Here is a 20703-nt window from a genome sequence, read left to right as displayed (position 1 = left end):
GTCACCCGGGAACTGAGTCGGGTCACCAAACGGAGGACTGGGGGTCCAGACACGTCCTATTGGACCTGGACCTGATACTGTAAATATTCAATAACTGACTGAGTGTTTTTTTTTCCCTCAGTTTTTACGGCGTAACGTAGGTTCAGGAGAATGAGCCAAATGACAGGCCATGTAACTCGTCACCACAGAGGAAAGAGGGAATTTGGAAAAGGACTTTTAGACTCTTGAATTTTAGAGAAATCAACATGATTAATGTTATTCAGTTAACCTTATTTTTTATAATCACACCCTGTCATGTGAGTGGAGAGACGACTGTTGGACAAACTATAAATGGATAAAAAGCAACTGGTCACCACATGTGGCCCACACCACTTGGCCAGTCCAGCTCTTTATCCACCTTGTACCACTTAGTTCAAGTAAATCAAGGGAGTACTTCATTAACACTGCTTAAAATTTTTTTTTTTTAAATGTGGGGGGAGGAGGGCGTCTGGGGGGCGCACAGATGTATCACAAGGGGAGTTGATGATGAATTTCAATTTTGTTTTTTTCCTTTAATCCACTGCAGTGCAATGGCCTAAAAGTCATTTTCTTCTCCTTCTGTTCAGTGAGAGAAGCAGTTCTTAAAGGAATCAGTGTTTTAAATACAGACTAGTGCAGTGTTTAACCTTATTTTTCTTGGGACCCATATTTTAAAAGTCACAAACCTTTGTGACCCAAGTCAAAAGACATTATTCATAAACTCCTGGGAAACATGATGCGAGACGACCCAAAAAAAAAAGTCTTGCGACCCACCTAAGGGTTGCAACCCAGTCTTTGGGAAACAATGGACTGGTGGAGTTTTGAAGCAGTACCTATTTATACCTATTATACCCATAAATCTTGGGGGGTGGGGGGGGGGTCTTGGGAACCACTGACTCAGAGCTTTATATAAAACCTGGCGTCAGTTTTTGTTTCCAAAGGCACTTCAACGTGAAGTTGCAAAACCAAACAAGAGAGAAGGAGAAAATCCTAACAGACGAGCCGCGTTAATACACACTCTCCCGCCTGCGAGTGTGTGATCTCCGCTGGAATGTAAACAGCCAGCTTTCCCTTAATGAGAATCCCCCACTGTGCAACACTAAAAGCAGGGGAAAAAAACACCGTTGCAGCGAGGATCACCTGATCAAAAGGCCGAGGGCAGAAGGACTTCCACGATTAATGTGATATAAATGCTAACAGGACGGTGGGAAGGACGTGGTATTTACTGGAAAAGTGCGGCGCGAACGCAGTATACGTTTTCCGTTTGTCAACAAACACCATGGAAACGCCCGCGTTTTCCACTGTTGTTGTCCAGAAGCTGTTGAAGACACACCATATGGTTGCAGTGGGTCGTTCCCGCAAACACTGTAGCACTTCTGTAAATACTCACTAAAATGCACAGGGTCCGCAGCCAAAAACAGCCAGTGAAAGTATGAGGTACTTGTATACTGGCAGACTAGAGGACTAGAACCATATATACATATATATAAACTGTATTTAAGTGAAACTTATTAGCCACAAACAACATTTAAATGTTAAAATGTTGTGACTTTAAAAACTGGGTAAAAAACAAACATCTTATTACAAGCAAATATATCACAAGACAAAAAAAAACACGTCAGCCTGAAGGCATCAGTGTAGTCAATATTCCACTTCAAATAAAACTAATTAAAAAAGCCAAAGCCTGAATCTTATTATGATATTAATAGGATATTCATAAGTCATTACAACTATTTAGATCTTTTTATGTAATCGTTCACATGTGGCTCCTAAAATCTATAAAGTTGGACAATTTGGATCACTCTTCTATGAACCTAAAATCTGCCCAATAAAAACGCTGTTTGTTGTTTTTAAAGTCAAGTACTGTTGTGTAAGATCAGTGCCAATTGGCCAATTCAAATAAACAAAAGTAATCAGTTTTCAGTCTGTTTCTGCTTGACCTCTGGCTGTTGGAACGCTAACCCAAAATATCATTACAAGTAATATGCAACATGAATCTTTTGCACCAGTATATACCGTATCTTTCGTATTTTTTTTCATAGTACTAGTTACCATTGACTGTAGTGCCTTCTTCTGAAATGGCTAATGTTGCATAGCATATGTGGTGATATTTTGAGAGCACAGCATGTGAAGCATCCAAGCCTTGTAAAAGAAATTGGTCCTCGTTGACAGGAGTTTTTCGATGTATCGTATCTTTTTGGTTTTACAGCCTAACCTTTTCCATAAGCTGCTTGAGCTGACAACTTTACTGGAGTTTAATGGTTTTATTAATCTTTCCCCTGATCACAGTAATAAAACTCCCATTATTTAATCAACACTCGGGTAGAAAATCACAGCCACATCATGTTGTACAACAATGAATCACAACCGGAGTGGAAATGTTTCCATCATCGTGACACACATCCTGCAGGTTTATGGTCGGAGTTATAAAAAAAAAAACCCAGGTCAGGATGAGTCAAAGTTGTGGAACATCCGTTCTATCTGTCATGACAGAGTTTAGTGTAACAAGAGTTACGTCGCTGCACTGTTTTGGTTCCCTGATGAGTGTGTTGCGGTCTGCTTGGAGAGTAAGAGCAACACAATGACGGCCAGTAGTGATGTTGGCAGCAGAGAATCTCATTAAGCTTCTTCTATAGCAGCTGCTACTGCTCAGTGAGAACGGCTGACATCTGGGCCAAGTTAGTGCAACCACATGGCCAGACTAAGTGCTGTGTTACTGCAAACAGGGAGGGTCAGGGAACAGGGCCAAATGTGGCCCATCATCTGCCAGCCTGACTCATGGGCCACCTCGTCGTACCAGCCCTAGGATCTGTCCGGTGTGTGTGAGAGATTGTGTGTGTGTGTGTGTGTGAGAGAGAGAAGAAGGTAAGAGAAAGTGTGTTTTCCAGGAAAAGGGAGAAAGGACAAATAAACTGAAGGAGCAGGTGGGGGGCGTCACTTACCAGGTTCTCCTCTTCGTCCCATCCTTCCACGTTTTCCTGGAGGCCCTGTGAAAACACAGACACAGTCGTCAGCGCTGCAGGCATGAGCACAGAGAACAGTGGAGCATCACTCTGCCGGATCTCCGTTGGTGGTCATGTGGTGCCTGGCTTCAGGTCTGTGTGCGTTGGCACACTTGTCAGAATGCCTGCAGGTGGGAGTCAGTAGCGATGTGGACACTAATATAAAAGGCTGGTGACAAAGCAACAACGATGGCGTCGTACGTGAAAATAAATGTACCGTATACGTATTTGACTTTTAAAATTCCTCTCTGGCTGACCCTCAGACCAGCTCAGCAGACCCTGTCCTCGCTGCCTGAGCTCCAGTCAGTCACCTCGTCCTGACCCTGCAGCTGGTGCAAACACCTTCGTCTACAGCTGTTGGTGGTGGAGGTGTTAAAAAACGACGTCAGGACTTTGCTGATGTGGCCCAAGAGAAGACCGTTACAGACGTGTTTCCCAGGGACCTCATTATTTTTCTACACAAAGTACTTGAATATGAATGTTAGTATTTAAAGGATGCTCTGGATTATCAGACATTTCTACATGAACTACAGGAGTTAAACATAAACCTACACTATGCTAATTTACTGTAGCAGTTTGAATAGTAATTGTCTAATGAACAAAATATTAAGGGTTCGATTCCCTGTCTGCAAAACTAATGTATCCATGAGCAAGACGCCTGTCACAATTGATGAAGGCAAAACAACCTATCCATGTACATTCACATTCACGGTCATTGAGAGGAGTAATTAATTACCCAAAAAATAAAAAAAATAAATCAACTTTCTGTTTATTCTCTAAATGTCCCTGAAAAAAAAATTCTACCCGACAACGATCTGACATGTTGCAGTAGGAAGGAAAGAAAAGTAAAATAAACACAGAGGGCAGGCCAGAACACCAGTCATTTTAATGTACTTTTGTCTAATTTTATGTTGATATTTTTTTTTCTGCTTCTGCACTTTTCACTGTCTGACTTTAGAAATGTACCAGACTTTACACCACTCCACAGCCAGACCTCCGGTACACAAACGCACAGCTACAGCATATTCCATAGGGGGCTCTGTTTCCCTTACTTCTGCCCTCACTGCTATAAACAGCGCAGCACCATGGAGCTGGGTTTCTGGGAAGAAATGTGTGAGTGGCAGGGATGAGGTGGGCAGAACAGGAGGGGCAGACGACTGGACCTACTGCGTCACCTGGAGCGCAGCTGTAAGCTCATTTACATCTGTGCTCCCTGTTGTAAAAATGACAAGATGAGTCCAGGCGCAGAGATGACAGGTACACCGTAAAGATGGATGTCATCATGGAGGATGGATGGAGGCATGGTTTCACAATCCAGTAAAATGAACCCTTGTATAACGCAGTCACTGTTCATCGTGAAGTGCCTCCTCAAGAGCCTCAGTCGCCAAGTGCTGCAAGACCGGGCGTCAGCGAGACTGAAATGTGGGCGTGCGATTGGCCCTGAGTGTCAGGGCTGAGGGAGGACGGAGGTGGGAGATGACAGGCTGATGTAGGACTGGATTGACTGGAGGAAGTGATGGAGAAAACAGCTGCGCAGGACGCATAGTTCAGAGTTCTATTTCAGTAGGGAGCAGTACAGGGATTCTGCCCATGCAACAAACAAACACACAAGGACACACACACACACACACGCAGACCCACAAATGAGGTGTCAGTTTTGACTTCCTGTGTCGCTGTGACATATTAGGCTCTGAAAATGTCACAAGTTTTTCAAAATAGAAGAGTGTTGTATGTTAGAAACCATTCGACGATGATCGACATATATATATATATATATATTTACTTAACTAAGACTTGATGTGTGATTTTACTGACCAAAAAACTATTATTAATAAAATAAGAAATTTAATTTAAACGTTGGACATGTTGATAGTCAAATCTTAAGAACCTGAAGTTTTGTGAGTAGAACTCCTGTCCGTTCTTGCTGTAGGACCTGAGCGAGCTACAAATCCACGGGTTCCACTGTCTGTCTATACGTATTTATCCTTTTTTTTAACGTCTAGGACCTGAGTGAGCTACAAATCCATGTGCACCACTGTCTGGACATTATACGTATTTATCCTTTTTTTTAATGTCACATTTGGATCAGAGGGCATGTGACCAGTAAACCTGGTTAACTGGATGATAGGGTGTGCTCCAGACATCTATTTCTATGATGGTTTATGTACGGTATAACTTATACGTTGACTAGTGTAAATATTAAAAAAACACACCATTCTCTCCTGAATTTAAAGGCTAATTAGTACAGTGTAAAGCAGATGAAAAATGTTGACGTGTAAAAGGGAAATGTCACAGTAAAGTGTAGAGATAGGAGGATGGGAGTGATGGTTCAGGCTGTTCACTGTTCAAGGTGGTGAAAAACACCCACAGGAAGAATGATGGAACTGCAAGAAAGTCGGGGAGAGGAGAAAACTTAATCCTGTACATCGATCTTCCTGTGAAAGATGGAGACACACACACACACACACACACACACACTGAACTGACTTTGAACTGTGTGGACAGTTCCTCCTGAACTGTTCTTCGTCTGCATGTGGGACAGTAACCCATGTGGTCCAGGGTTTGACTGGAGGCCACTACAACTGGAAGTGTTTGGAGAGAAACAAACACGTGGTTGGAGGCCCAGAGATCTCCTCTCTCCTTCTCTTTGTCTCTGTGTCTCTCCCTCTTTCTCACTTATTACTCAACCAGATGAAGGCAGATACACGACCCGTGGTACTGAATACACACACCCAGCATACACTGAAGTATCCACAACCAGTGATAATCAATATGACAGAAGAGGAGATCCTACGAAGTCACACACCAGCAGAAGTACACAACCCGAGACACAAATCACACACGTAATACGAAGACTCCCACTTACAAACGCAACCAAAAACGAATGTTGATAAACACTCGGAGATTCTCATTAAAATACACAACGGTAAATACATAAAGCACAACTCAAGAGACACAAGAGTAAAAGCTGAACATAAACATACACAATCGGGGACAAACCCACAAACACACTCAGAGCTAACCAATAAGGTACACAAACCAAGTATACACAAGTATGAATGCACAACCACAAAATCAAAATAAGATTAACGTAGTACAAACACTCCAAGCCAACAAAAAAAACCCAAAAAACAACAACATATACATCGATGTTTTTCCAATGCAAAATACAACAAGAAATACAGGAATCCTCCACATATGTCGGAATTATGTTCTTACAACTCGATTTTCGTACCGATGTCACTTACCAATGATAATTCAGTGGTTACATCATAATCTGAAGAACTACAGAAAGTGAATGTAGCACAATTCGATGTATGGCGTACAACGGACAAATGTAAACAAAGTCGTCATCCATGTATAGCACCCTAAGACAACGTATTTGTCTGCTCTCGTCATCCACGTATATCACCCTAAGACAACGTATTTGTCTGCTCCGCTCGCCAACTAGTTCCCATGCCCCATTTCCCAATGGAATGATGGAACGTTGAGGTTCGAAGACGTCGTAAATAGAGGACCGTCTGTATACGTGAAAATACACATTCAGTGATCCTGTAAAAGGGAACACAGAAACAAATGACAAAAAATGACAACAAAACGTGACCCAAACAAACATCTTTGTCTGTGTCCTATTTCATATTTTCATCAATTAGCTCCTGAAAAAGCTCCATCATATCCCAACATCCCTTTGGTCAATACCTGTCCCAACTCTCCCCCACCTCCACCCCACACCATCACCCCACCACCTTCTCTAAGACTCTTATTTTTTTGTATAACCAACAACTGGGAGCAATCAAAAGCCAAATGAAAACAGTAGAATGTGATACTCCAGGAAAGCACAGGCTTCACATCCAGTCATCTATGCATCCAACCCCCGTACCTCCAACACCACCGTCACTCTCCTATGAACCCCCTCGCCCCCCAAATGCTGCATACTCTCTGTGCAAGGGGGGAAAATTTAATTTAACCGTAGAGGAAGAGAGAAGCGGGAAGGGGCTGAGGGAGGAAGGGTGAAGGTAGCGAAGGTCAAGGTCTTGCTTCCATGTTAGCTGGAGGCTACGTGTCCATACGGTACCTACGCTCATTTCTTTCTTTTTCCCCTACTTCCCTTTAAATCCCAGTAGCAGATTTCACTCCATAGATTCCACACGCAAGCATGAAGAACAACCTGAACTCCTTCTCCTTCACATTTATATCCAGTCAGAAACGCTCTCAAGAGACTTGTCACGAACTTTAAAAAAAATGTATCGACAGAATTTATGGACTAAACACAGCACGCAGCATGTTTAATTTTCCAAGGGGGCTGTTTAACTTAATCTAAAAAAGATGAATTTATCTACTCATAATGAGCCATCTCAGCTGATTGCCATCATTAAGATTGTTTACTGATCTTGAGGATCCCCGTCTCTCAGTTTGTCTAGTATTTGCACGGAGCGGGACAGCTGTTAACCCTCTTTGTCTGAAACAAAAACTCCTTCTTCCAAACGTCTCCTGGTCTGTCATCGTTTCCCCGTGTTTGTCCGACTTTCGTTTCACCGAGATAGAGGACACATGCTGGGGATGTAAACAGCAACAGAAAGAGAAAAAGGCGGCGGATGTGATTCACATGGTGGTGATTCACTCCCCAGCTGCCGTACATCTCTCTTGCCCTGGGTCAGATGGGGTTTAATGGCTGGAGTGGGTTTATATCCATTCGCCTTCACAGTGGGTATACAGTGAGAGTCCGCCGTCGAATCTCTTCTGTTAGTTCTTAAGATCCACACCATGTGTAGTCAAGGTGTTAGAAAAAATCACAGGATATTACACAGATATGACACGTTCTCACCTCCGAACTTAAACATTTTTTTTGCCTAACAATATGGAAAACCAGATTGTATAATTCACGGCTTTGTGGTTTCGCTTTTTATTGGACAATAACTCTTATTCAACGGCTCCGCATCGACGTATTTTAGAGGTAAAGTTTCACAATTGTATTTAATCAATTTTACTGCCAGTGTCTCAGAAACTTAAAGAGGAGCAACATGCCATTGTCTAACGGAGTCCTAAGCTTTTGAAGCTCGTCATAAAAGTCAAGCTGATTATCTCAGACAATTCTCATGGGGTTTTGAAAGTTCTTGCCAGGCGGTGACTATAACAACGCCGACACTGAAGGCTACAACGTTGTGACCCGCGGCTTTGGCTTCATGTACGTTCTTAGTGTAGTGGTAAAAGAGTGGAATTCACTCACTAATATGTTCAACCCCTAAATCACACCACTCAGCTCTGCTACGAGATTGCACCCTCTCATGTTGAACTTAGCCTTTGTAGCCAATGATTGACTACTGAGTGTCTGTTTATAATCTTGTATTAAATCTGTTATTTTTAATGATGTTTGTGCACTTTTCTTCAAAGACCTAACAGTCAATATGCCTTATGGTCTTGGCATGTTAATCTATCAGTTCCAAATGTCAGAAGTGAATTGAGGAACTGAGCATCAAGTGGGATCGGATCGCTTGACATGCAATGCTTTTAAACAATGCCTGGGTATTAAAAAAAAAAAAAATACTGTTGATCCCTGGGGATACAGTATGTAATATGTAGTATATGTACAGTGCATTCACAACTGCAACATATTCAGAGCCTTTAAAATCTTCCCCGTTATATATACTGTATATATATATATATACACACACATATTTATATATATCAATTTACAATTTACATTTCCTGGATAATGCAAAGGTTACCAGTGGTTCTAAAAAAAGAACACGTCGGTACCAAATCAGCCTTCCTGTTTTACTCTCAGTATCAAGTGTTGCGTGACTATGAAGTGGATTTCTCCGAGCGGTGTGTGAGAAAAGGCCTGACGCCTATTTCATGCCCATGTGACTGTGATCAACATATAGTTCTCTTGACATGTTCCGTCAGGGCTCAGTGATGCTGCTGTAAACCCATGTGTGAAAGAAGTAACAGCGAGAGCTCCTGCAGCTGCAGGCCTGTTTGGGTGTTTGTGCTGGCTGCAGCATTTCTTCGGCCCTAATGAGTGCGGTCAAAGAAAAGTTGATCGGGGCTTCATTTATTTTCTATGATCTCCATGACAGCGAGGAGCTGTCAGTTGTGGGAAATTTGGGTATTTGTTTACATTTTGTTTTCTGTGTAAATAGAGGTGAAAGGTTGCTTATTTAGCGACAGGTTTATTTTCCTGACACGCAGCAGGTGGTTTGTGTTGAGTGGCAGCTTGTATGCTGCAGTATCACCTTGTGTTATGGATAATGGAGGATGAAGGCAGAGACGAGTCCGGCCCACTCAGAAAGACAGATCCAGTCAAAACAATGACAGTGGCCTCGAAAACCGCGAGCAGCACTGACCAAGGAAAGCAAATGAGCGCAGATCACAACAAGCTGGACCAGAGGCCCCGAAGGTCAGCCGCAGGCTAGACTTCCACTTCCACAATTCAGACTCAATTTAGAAGAGAAAACGTCGTCCAAGACTGACAACAGGAACCAATGAAAGCAGTGAAGGGCAGTTCACGCGATTAAACTTAAACTTTTTCCTTTATTACAACGACAGTGAAAGTCACCGTCACACAGTGATATTGAGTTTGACGCTTTTTCTGAAGCTACGCACGCAAAATATACATACATTTGCACAGGGCAGTAAATGCAACATTTTTATCATATCATGATAAAATTCAGTAAAGCTTTTTTGGATTATTATCGTACATTTGATGACTACTGATTTTCCAATCAACATGAAGCTGGTGAGTTCCGTTATGCCTGAATGATGTGGGCAGGATATGCTAAGCGGTGAGTTCCTGCTGTGACAACTCTTTAAACTCTTTGGAGAAGTCTGTTGATAAACTTGACAACTGTTGTTTCCGTGAATCTCTTTGTTGGGAGACAAAAGGTTTTGTGTGACAAAGCCTCAAATGAGCTGACCCCAGATAAACAAATCCTACTTGGGCTCCAACACACACACACAAACACACACTCTCCAACACACTTGCATGTTGGCATGCATGCGACCAGGTTCTTTGTGGTATTCTGGGTAGTTCTTCAATTAGCAGTAACCCCAACCGCAGACGGTGGAATTTGGGAACATGGAAGAATGTCAAGCAAACAAACACAGGTCCATGCAAATGAGTAATCCCCAAAACTGTTACAGACAGGCAACATGGCTGCCAGGTGAAGGTAAATATACCTGTTTGTTTTTCTTTAAGAACCCAACAGGCTTAATGACTATTGCTGTGTTGGCGGTGACTAATCACAGCCAGTATGGGAGACTTGGTTACAAGCAGACAAGAACGCTGAGTGGAATTTCTATAAAGGAAATGACAAAAATGCTTGTAGATTAGAACAGGCCACAGCAACCAGGAAGCAAGAACTTCCTGGAAGTCTGGAGGGGAGAATGTTCGTCTCATGGGAGAAGAAAAATGAGATATAACTCAAACTGACACACATGTAGACCAGGGATTAAGGAAATACATGGTCACCTGAAGAACCATGCACATTAACATGACAAGTGTGTCTTTAACATCAGAAAATACCAGATTTCCTGTTCGATAAAATTTTTAAAGTTGACACAAGACAGAAGCATCAGAGGCTTTAATGTGATGAACGTCAGCACAGCATCGATGTGCGCAATGGTAATTTGACAAGGATAGTTTGAAGTGTTGGCTTTGCCCAGTGCCAGTCTGTGTCGAATGGTGGTCTGTTACAGGATAAAACACTCTTTTATCTTTGTGTCCTTTATTCATTTATAAAATGTGGTTCGAGTTTGACGCTCTGGAACAAGTTAAGGCAAGACCGGAGTGGGGGTCGTGGAGGGACTGGGGGTGGGTCTTCTACTGTAAAGGAATAAAGAGAAAGGCGCACTAATCGCCATGACTTTCAAATGAAAACGTCAGAATTTGTGAGTGTGGCAGAGCAGGGCAATGTGTGGGCCATGTTTAAGGAAACGTGGTGTGAATGTTCAAAAGGAAGCTTAATTCTCCGTCTGCTCTGGAGTCTTTCTGTAAATGATTTCATCCACAGGCTACATTTCAAACCAAACTCCATCTTTGCTTGATTGCACAATTGCTGCTAATGAAATACAAACTTAAACCCCAGATATTTAATCTGTGTGTCCTTTTTTTTTTTTGCACAGGAGGCAAATAGTTTTGGTCAAATGGTTGTCCAAATTGAATGTTTTGTTAATATGACTACAAGTATTTTCATTTTTGTACTTGCTGGTACTGAGTACCAATACCTACATGTGGAGTGAACTGGAAGGCAATGTCATATATGGGGTGGGTCTGAACTGTCAATGGAAAAAATCATTGTATCAGACAACATATCAATAAAACCTAAAAATAATAAATACGAAAATGATATGATGAATAAAGATCAGTTCCTGTCTTACCTCCAAACTGTTGGCCTTAACTTAAATAAACTGTTCATCAGGACAATGAAACATAACTCATCGACTGACCAATCCCTATCTTGTGGTAGTGAAAAAAAAGTGTCACAGATTATCAGGTGGCTGGATTGGCTTTTAGCATTGAATATTTGAGTATTGCAATACTCAGTCCCAAATACTTGTATCAGTACCAGTGCCCTAGTGTCCAGGATCTCTGATAGTCTTAGCTTTTATCTCATGCTGGTTTCTTAAAAAAAAAAATCTTTTTCTCTTAAACCATCTGTCATAAATCAGTGGAGAGAGATTCATCTCAATAGGTACCAGCCAGGCACCACACAGCCAACATTTCCATTTGGGCACCAGGCAACGTGGGGACAAAGCTGGCAGGAAATCAACTGGGTAAAATGTTGGGGTCACATATGGTTGCCAGTTGCCCTTTGACAGCATATGAGCAATTGGCCTGGCGCCCACATGAGGCCAATGGAGCGCCACCGTATTATTTTAGTTTTTAAGACCAATTGAAACCCACTTATCGAAAATGACATGGATATCAGAATGGGCAGCGGTGCAGGCGGCCGAGAGGGCGAACACACAGTTGCGACTCGGTGTAGCGTGTGAAGCAGGTGAACGCAGGAGCATAAAACACAATGAGCTGACGTCCCGCTGCTGCTGTTTAAACCTCGAGGTAATGGATAAGGGTCTGCTGAGAGGAGCCGGCGTTATTCTTAACCATAACAGAGCTCAGCAGACATGTATACTTTCTGAAGACACAGTAGATGTGTCTTCTCACTTACACAAAACATTAGTTGAGTAACGTGTGGATATTTGTGGACAAATGTGTCACTCCTACTTCCTTCTTATATAAACAGCAGCACTCACAAAATGTCTGGTTCCACGACAGATTGACCGCACCGTTCCTGTGTTTTCCTTATTGCCATTATTTCAACAACGCTGGTAAACCTGGCCTAATGGGTCCATCATGTGCCACCTCTTTCCTGGTCCTGGTCTGGGAGTCATTACTGTACATATTTCTGTGCAAAGCCCTTCGTTCTGCCAACCAACTGAAGCAAATAACCCCGAATGCCATCTGAAGTCATGGATCAAAAATCAAAAGGCCAGAATATCAAAGCTCATGTTAAATTATTTGTCCCCTGCCAGTCATGGAAACATGTGACCAAAGAGGTCTCCGCCACATGTGGTGCAGCAAAATTGCGAACACGCAGATATTTACTCCAGAATTATAAGTGTGTTGTTTCACACGTTTGGTTTGAAATATGGAGGGAAGGAAACGTCCTTATAGAGAAATCTGTCTCTTAAATCAACTGGAGCAGCATTCCCTCTAGAACACACGAAGAAGATGGATGAGGGAAGGAATCCACGCCGCGGGGGTCGCGGTTCACTGACAACGAGATTCATACATATGTAGATACACAGAGATACACACCCAACATGTGTGCACGCACAGGAGGAACTATCGATCTCAGAGATGTCAGCGTGGACATCAGCACCTCAGGGGTGACTGCTTGTTCACACAGCGAGGTTCTGCGGAGACAGAGAGGCTAACTATTTTGGATGAATGGCACAACACCAAGTCATCTGACATAGCAGTCAGGCAGCTGTGTAGGACGGTCGGATTAAATAGTGTGTGCCTTTAAAACTCGTTAACCACACAAATGCATTATATTACAGGCTTTACCATGTACAGTATTTACTGACAACAAAGCTGCCCAAGGATAGTGTTTGGATGACCAAGCTTGGAGTCACAACCCACGGGTTGAACAACATCGGTGCTACAAGCTAATTCAACATCTTAGGAATAGAGTGGGTTGGATGTGTTTTTTTAAATGAGATATGTCAAATACATCAAAGGTGTATTTTCACACTGATAGGAGTACCAGGATATGGAACGTACAAAAACTAGGTCTAGTGTACTCAGGGGAATAGAGTGGGTTGGTTGTGTTTTTTTAAATAAGATATGTCAAATATATCAAAGGTGTATTTTCACACAGATAGGAGTACCAGGATAAGGAACGTACAAAAACTAGGTCTAGTGTACTCAGTAACAGAGGAGCAAACTTTCAAAAAACGTTTCAGTGCCCAGTTGCTTTAGTTCCTGAGAGACGGGCCCAGAAGAATCACTACCATAAACTTCAGAAGGAAAATGGCCACAGTATAGTATTGATATATTAATTAGTATGGTACTATAGTATTGTAAAAGGCAAGTCCACATACTTCGTCTGTAACCGTCAACAGAAACCAGGCCTTTGAAAACAAATGAATTGTTCTATGTAACGGCTGTGGTGCGGTCGCCTTCCTGCACCACCGTGTTTCTACAGAAGCACAGATTCTGTATGACATCTTGGCAGAACATGTGTTTCTGGTTTCAGGGCAGAAGCCTATGTAAACTGCAGAGAATTACCCCCAACGCTGCCGTTGATGTCACCAGCTTTGAAACACTTGATTTGGCTGCTGTGATGTGTAACGGTGAAGAACACAATTCTTGTTGTCTATTCACATGTCAATGTTCAACATGTAGGGAATTTTAACGATGTAACAACAGAATGTGGGGGAAAAAATACTTCATTACAACAGTAATGAAATGAAAAACCACTTCTATTGCCTTCATACATCGTGGGTGTTACGCCACCTGCAGGCTGTTGGAACCCGAAACCGGTCTTCGACTTACGTCAACGCTGCCGTCTTTGTGATCTCTCAAACTCTTTATGATTCGAATACGAGGGTCATCAACTGCTGCTTTTAAAGATGATCACCTGTTTATTTCAAAGACTGGCACATCCAGATTAGTGTAACAAGGATATCATTTCATGGTGCCTCATGATGCATGCCCTCACCGCAGGCTCTCTGGATGCCTTTCACTCTCTCTGTGCTGTGATGTTACTCATGTAACACAAACCATGTCCCTTTTTTTTCACTACCTCCGTGCCACAGCCCAGTGTGTCTCAGCTGGTGTGTTGTGTTGTCGCTCCTCTTGTGGCAGGTGCGGACTTGCCCCAATGTGAACTTTATGGGCAGAGGGGTCGTGCGTCACCTTATCCATTGGTGACTTCCATATTTGGTCCAATCAGCGGCTCATGTTGCAGGGGCGGTGACACGGTTAAGATGACGAACGTGGACCAGTAAAATGTTTTACCGTAGCATAAACTCGTGAGTTCATTCTTTACGTCAACCATTTACTCAACGACAATCATTTAATAGCGGTGGAAGCGGAGGTTGCGGTCCTGCTTGCCTTACAGCGAGAACATCAATTGTTTGCTGGTTCCATTGAGTCATTTTGTATATTGTTGTGTGTGTGGTTTCCACCCACGCTCTGAAACAACATGTAGGATTACGTAAGTTTGAGATTGTTTCACGAACAATGCAGTGACCAACTGTCCAAGGAGGTCATCGCCCAATGACTGCTGGGATACGGGCCACGCCCTCCCATAGAAAATGCATGACTACAGTCACGATACCTTGATGGACATCTTTAATAATTTATTTTAATGTGTTTCTCTGTGATTGTGGACGTGTTGAAGGTGTGTGTACGTCAGCGACAGCTGAACGATGCCCGACACGTCTGGTCAGTAATGAAAGTTAAACACAGCTGGGGCGGGGGGCACATGACAGAGGCATGTGCCAGTCACAGATGCCGGCCAATCACACCACTGCCCTAGCATTCATAACGTTCTGACCTTGTATAAAGGTCGCGATGGAGCACGTAGGCAAAAAATAGGGGCACCACAGCTGCAGAGAGAGAGAGAGAGAGAGAGAGAGAGAGAGAAAGAGAATGCACCGCGAGAGCCATCAATGAGCTCATTTCACTCAGCACACACTCATCAAATGCCTCATCCAGAGACATGTCACATTCATTCGCTCCACACACGTGTTTACTATTTGATGTAATGAGATTTATTCTTTACACCCCATACAATGTGCTCACCAGACTCTAACTTCTGTCAATCTACCTCTGCTGCTGCTGCTGCTGCTGCTGCTGCTGCTGCTGATGGAAACTCCCTCATTTCTCAGCACACTCTCAAGTAAGGGGCGAGTGATCGGAGGTGGGAATAATTCTGCTCGGTCTCTCATTAAAGTGTTGGAGTCGGCCTGATGTGGCGCAGCAGGTCCACATCAGGTTCCAGCATTGGCCTGATTTGTTTTTGTAACGTGCCGCTCACTGACAGATTCTCTCAGGTTCTTGGACCGAGCTGCAGGTTGAAATCAACGAGCGCTGTGGGCGAAACGGTACAAGAGAACAAGAAATACGTTTTGCAATCATTTTTCTGGAGTCTTAGCCATGCATCTTTTAGTGGTAGTGGTTTCAACTTTTTCATTTTTTGGTCTAGGGATGAAGCCAGCCTCATAAATTGTTCAGAGGTTTACTTAAAAAAAAAAAAATCTGGGTTTTTCCAACAATAGATGCTTTGTGTGCAAACGCACCTCACTCCAGCTAAAACCCATAATACAGCCTTACAAAAATCCAAATATGGTCAAATGGATTTGACAGCCTGCCCTATCCACTTAATTATTCCTGTGTTTAAGCCTTTCCTCCAAAGCTCATTTAAACCAATCTGTTGTTTCTAAAAAAACCCAAAAAACAAAAGCCCAAGCAAAGCAAAGGACTTAGCGTTTCTAATCTATTGTTTTCACAAACGCAAAAGTCAGATTTTGGCAGAAGGCACGCCAGGCAGCTGTGTACCTGTCTGTCAGAGAATACACTGGAGAAACAGCAGGTCAAAGTCAAAGCACCTGTTTATGGTGGAGGATCCCAGATGCATGCCAGACATGTAAACCTCTGAACATGCCTACTAAAAGTTTACATGACTGGCACAGTTTACATTTCCAACCAGACAGTCTGCCGATAAACTTTACTCACACTGTCAGTCCTGTACTAAATAAATCTTCAGGTGAACAACTTCTTCACTTTCTTTTTAGCGTTAATATTCGACGGCTATGAATCCACGGGCAGGAGTGGATGGGATTAGATTGAAAGAAAAACAAATGCTGTCTTAAAATAGCAGGACTTTTATGCATTAAAAAAGCAAAACAAATTAATTATCACATTGGTCAGCGTTTGAGATTTCAAACGCTGAGATTTCAGATTTGATCCTCTCTAAAAACCCAAATCCCAGATTCTGCTTCAAAATCACTTTGTGAACCAAAATCATTCAATCATTCAATCAGCTGCCACTGATTGTTTTTGGAGCCACATATTGGGACAAACAATCATTTAGACTTAAAATCATACTGAACCTACAATCTGATTAGAATTAAAATAATATTTAATCTGCATTTTTGGAGAAAAATGTGTGGAGAAAAATGAAAAACAAACAATGAACCACTCTTCCACCGTGCGGCCATATGCCATACATACTACTTTTTTCTGTCTGTGTTGTCATAATATTATCATGATGTTCCTTTAACCTGGATAAAACAAACAATGAACCACTCTTCTACATACTACTTTTTCTGTCTGTGTTGTCATAACATTATCATGATGTTCCTTTAACCTGGATCTTAAATGAGTAAAAAAAACTACAAACTATAAATTAGTAATTCAATTGTTTTTTTGACCTCACAGGGATTGACTTCTCCAGTCCAATGCTACATTTATTTCTTATGTGCAGTCTATGGTTGAAACAAACAAGGAACTGTTCTGTGCAAATGGTTGTTCAATTTTAAATATGTGTCAAAGTGCACCGCCAAAATTAGGAAAAGATCTCTCCGCTCAAGAAAGATTTGTGATCTTCCTGTGTCTTTGTCAACAATCCTCTGCTCGGCAGATGAAAAATAAAAACGTTCCGATGGTTTGTGTCTCTGGGCAAATCTGTAAATCTGAAGAATACAACTGTTTGAAATAGTAAACTTCTGGAATGAGCGCACATCAAAAGACAGAGGGGGAGAAAAAAGTAGCAGAGACATGCATTACAGGTTTTCATCGGAATCCTTGAAACAATTTAAACATTCTTAGCCGTTTAAGGCTCATAACTGAGCCACTGCGCTGCAGATAAAAGCCCTGCGATGAGAGTGACAGCAGAAGGAAGGGGAGATAATGAATGAATAAAGCAAACAGGACAGGAGAACCTGCCTGACCCCGGCAGACTTTCCCCGTTTCTCTGGTTCTCATCCTCTCATCCATCCACGTCTGACTGCTTCAAGATTCATCTTGTCCCTGATAGATATTAATAACAAACAGCAACACGATCCGACTTTGTGCTTTCAGGCCCTGTCCAGAGCTCGTTTGGTCGCTGATCAATGACCGCCGTCCTCCATCTTAATCAGGCATTATCGTATTTACCCAGAGGGCCAGGTGGGACACTCAGTCATTCAAGCCTCATTCTTAATTTTATCTATTACCAAGGGAACGACATCCATGACCTGACGGCAGCAGAGCGACATTCTACAGGCTCTGCGTGTGTGTATGGGTGTGTGTGATGGTTAAGGCGTGTAACACAGTCAACATGTGACCTCCAGCCTTGGGTTGGCTGCAGCTCATAAATCTGCCACTGTCCTCCAACACAGCTCACCTTTGCCCCCCGTAGAAACCCATTCACATTTTCTCTGCAGACGCAGCCACCCATCAGACACTAAAGTGATTTTGGTTGTAAAAAAAAAAAAAACCAAAACATTTTTCACCAACACATGATGTAGATTTTTGCCACGTGTTTCATCAGAATCAGTCTCTCTGATCTGCTCTTTTTTCGTCCTCCAGGTTACGAGCTGTATCACTTTGAGAGCGCTCCTCATGTTGCCCTCGCGCCTCGGCTCTGTCATCCTCTCACTTTCTCTCTCTGTCTCATGCTCGTCCAACGCCCAATCACACTCCTCCTCTCTTCTGCCCTACTGCCTCCTACTCAAGGCGGCACACAGTTGTCCTCTTTGGTATCCTCTACTTGTAAACACCACTTGTCAGGGTGTCACCTTTCACTCATCACCACCGTCCAATCCTTCCAGCTCCGTCCCCACCCCTCAGCATACAGTACATACCCATCTCTGCCCCCTGACACACAAACAGCCTCCCCCCTCCCTTATCTCACCCCTACACTTAATAAGGAAACATAGTAGAGAGGACAACTGTTCAAGGATACATTCTTATACCGGTGGTATTCAATAGGGGGTCTGCGTCCCCTTGGGTGTGCTGCAGTGGAGACATTTTCGGTTGATTACGCAATTTAACTTTTTTTTTTCTTTACATCAATTATACTAATATTATATATTATATTTAAAAACTCAACTCAAAAAGATATAGGATTATACACATAATCCTACTACAGACATAGACTGCAGGGGAAAGTCCCGTGGTGCACTAGATAGTCTCTACCCCCCTCCCTCTCTCCAGTCATATATATTACTAATCAATGGGTTATAATTATGTGTTTTAATACAAGTGCAATTACCATTTTTTAATTCGATGTCATAAAAGCTACTTTTACACTGTACACACTGTATCATCCGTCTAACAACGCAGCCTAAATCTTCCTGACGCACATCTGCTCTTGGTCTCGCTCCATTTTTTTCATCTCCTCTCCTTTTTCCTTTTGTTATTTTCTCCCACCTCAGCTGTTAGCCATGTTTTCCTTTAAATCTTACCCAACTGAGAAAGACATCATTTGTGAATAAAACTGACTCAGCCTAAAAGTTTGGTTTCAGAACGGTGAACAAACAACGAGACATACTCGTCTGAAAAGCAGTTTAGTTTCAATAAATTAGTCAGATGACTTTTCCGTTACGATGCAAACGGAAAATATTTCAAAGCCGGACGCGTGTTGATTTCAGGAAACTACGGCTACAGACCACGCATTCCTGGGGCTGAGGATGAATGAAGTCCTTAAATTGACCGTAGGTGTGAATGGGATGGTGGCTGAGTGTCTTTGAACGTTGGCTCTGTGATGGACTGGCGACCTGTGCCCGGTGTCAGCTGGAATTGGCTCCAGCTTCTTCCTGACCCGTAACAAGATAAGCAGTGGAAGACGGATGTGGGTCTGGTAGAATCACAATTCATCTAAAGTTGGACGTGAAAATCTGCAGCAAATTTCATGGCAATTTACCCGGCAGTTGTCAAGACAGTTCAGTCTAAATAAAGTGATGGAGCAACCGATCAATTTTCAGCCACTGCTCCGAAATAGCTGCAGCGTAGTTGCATATTTAAAGCACTTGGTTTTACTTCATTATCCCTCTAAAAATGTTTCACCTTTATGTTTTCATTTATTTACTGCTATGGTATGAATTAAATAATGTTTAAATCAATTTAATGCATTTGTATTTGTTGAGCCTCATAAATAAATTAAATAAACAATTATCAAATATATTATTTCCATGATCCTTAAAATTCTATTTAAATTTATATAATAAAAATATATATATTTTTTAGTCTTTTTTAGACTCTATAGGCATTTCAAAAACAGCCTGATAGTAAAAATCTAAATATGCTAAGAAACGCCACGCAAAGTTTTTTCATTGCACCTTTGTCAACTTCTTTTTTCATTAATCCTTCCATTCATGGCCTAAAACGACTTCTGAAATAAATGAAACTTCAAGGTCAACAATCTCAAAAAGAACGTCATCAAAGCCATGCTGCAGCTAATGCAGTTAGCAATAGAGTCAAACCACTTTAACAGCAGAAAACCCTGACTCCCTGCATGTTTGCTTTGATGGAACGAGCATATATCCAGAAAATACCAGAACTCTCTCTCTCTCCTCGTGTCCTGCCCACCAAGACTAAACAAATCCAAAGGGCCTCAGGGCTGCGTTGTGTTTTTGTCGGTGCCACAAGACATCACAACAAACACAAGCATAAGAAACTGGAGCCTGCGTGTTATGATGGTAACGGTTATCACGAGAGAACAACTTCCTTCTCTGTGTGACCTCAGTTTAACAACGATCACTGACTGAGAGCAAGACAAAAACCTTTCAGTATTTGGTGTAGATGTGGTATTGAAGTGAGAATCTACTGCATAAAAGTCAAATATCAATGTATATATGTTTGTAGCGTCGTCACTTTTCCCACAGTCAGGTTCTGCAGGTCTTCTTCGGCAGCAGACAGATTGGCTTCATGGTTGCTTTGCCTTTCAGCCAGACATCACTGTAGAAATAAACACTGGGAACATGCTTAGAATAATTCCTCGATACATAAATATTTGAGCGGGGGACATACAATTACTTCCAGGTGCCATGACGGATCCCAGCAGCACTCAGCTGCACTGCTGCTAACAACCTCAGACCCCGGGCTTCATGTAAAGCGTCAACGTAACGACGACCCTCCGCCAAAAGACTCTGGGTTTGGTATCTGAGCTCCCTCTGTGTATTCTGC

General features: G+C 42.4%; 1 protein-coding gene across 2 annotated transcripts in view; it reads right to left on the bottom strand.

Annotated features, from left to right (window-relative positions):
- Positions 1–20703, bottom strand: part of LOC103391032 (collagen alpha-1(XXIII) chain) — a 132532-nt gene that overhangs the window by 37648 nt on the left and 74181 nt on the right. For both annotated transcript variants that reach the window (XM_025063123.1, XM_025063122.1), the window contains exon 2: positions 2961–3005. In XM_025063123.1, coding sequence (XP_024918891.1) covers positions 2961–3005 — 45 coding nt within the window. The remainder of the gene's footprint in view (positions 1–2960; positions 3006–20703) is intronic.

This window comes from Cynoglossus semilaevis, chromosome 15 (assembly GCF_000523025.1).
Source record: "Cynoglossus semilaevis isolate Cse_v1.0 chromosome 15, Cse_v1.0, whole genome shotgun sequence".
Classification (NCBI taxonomy): Eukaryota; Metazoa; Chordata; class Actinopteri; order Pleuronectiformes; family Cynoglossidae; genus Cynoglossus; species Cynoglossus semilaevis.
The sequence above is the reverse complement of the archived record's forward strand: the minus strand, read 5'-3'. Positions and strand labels throughout refer to the sequence as shown.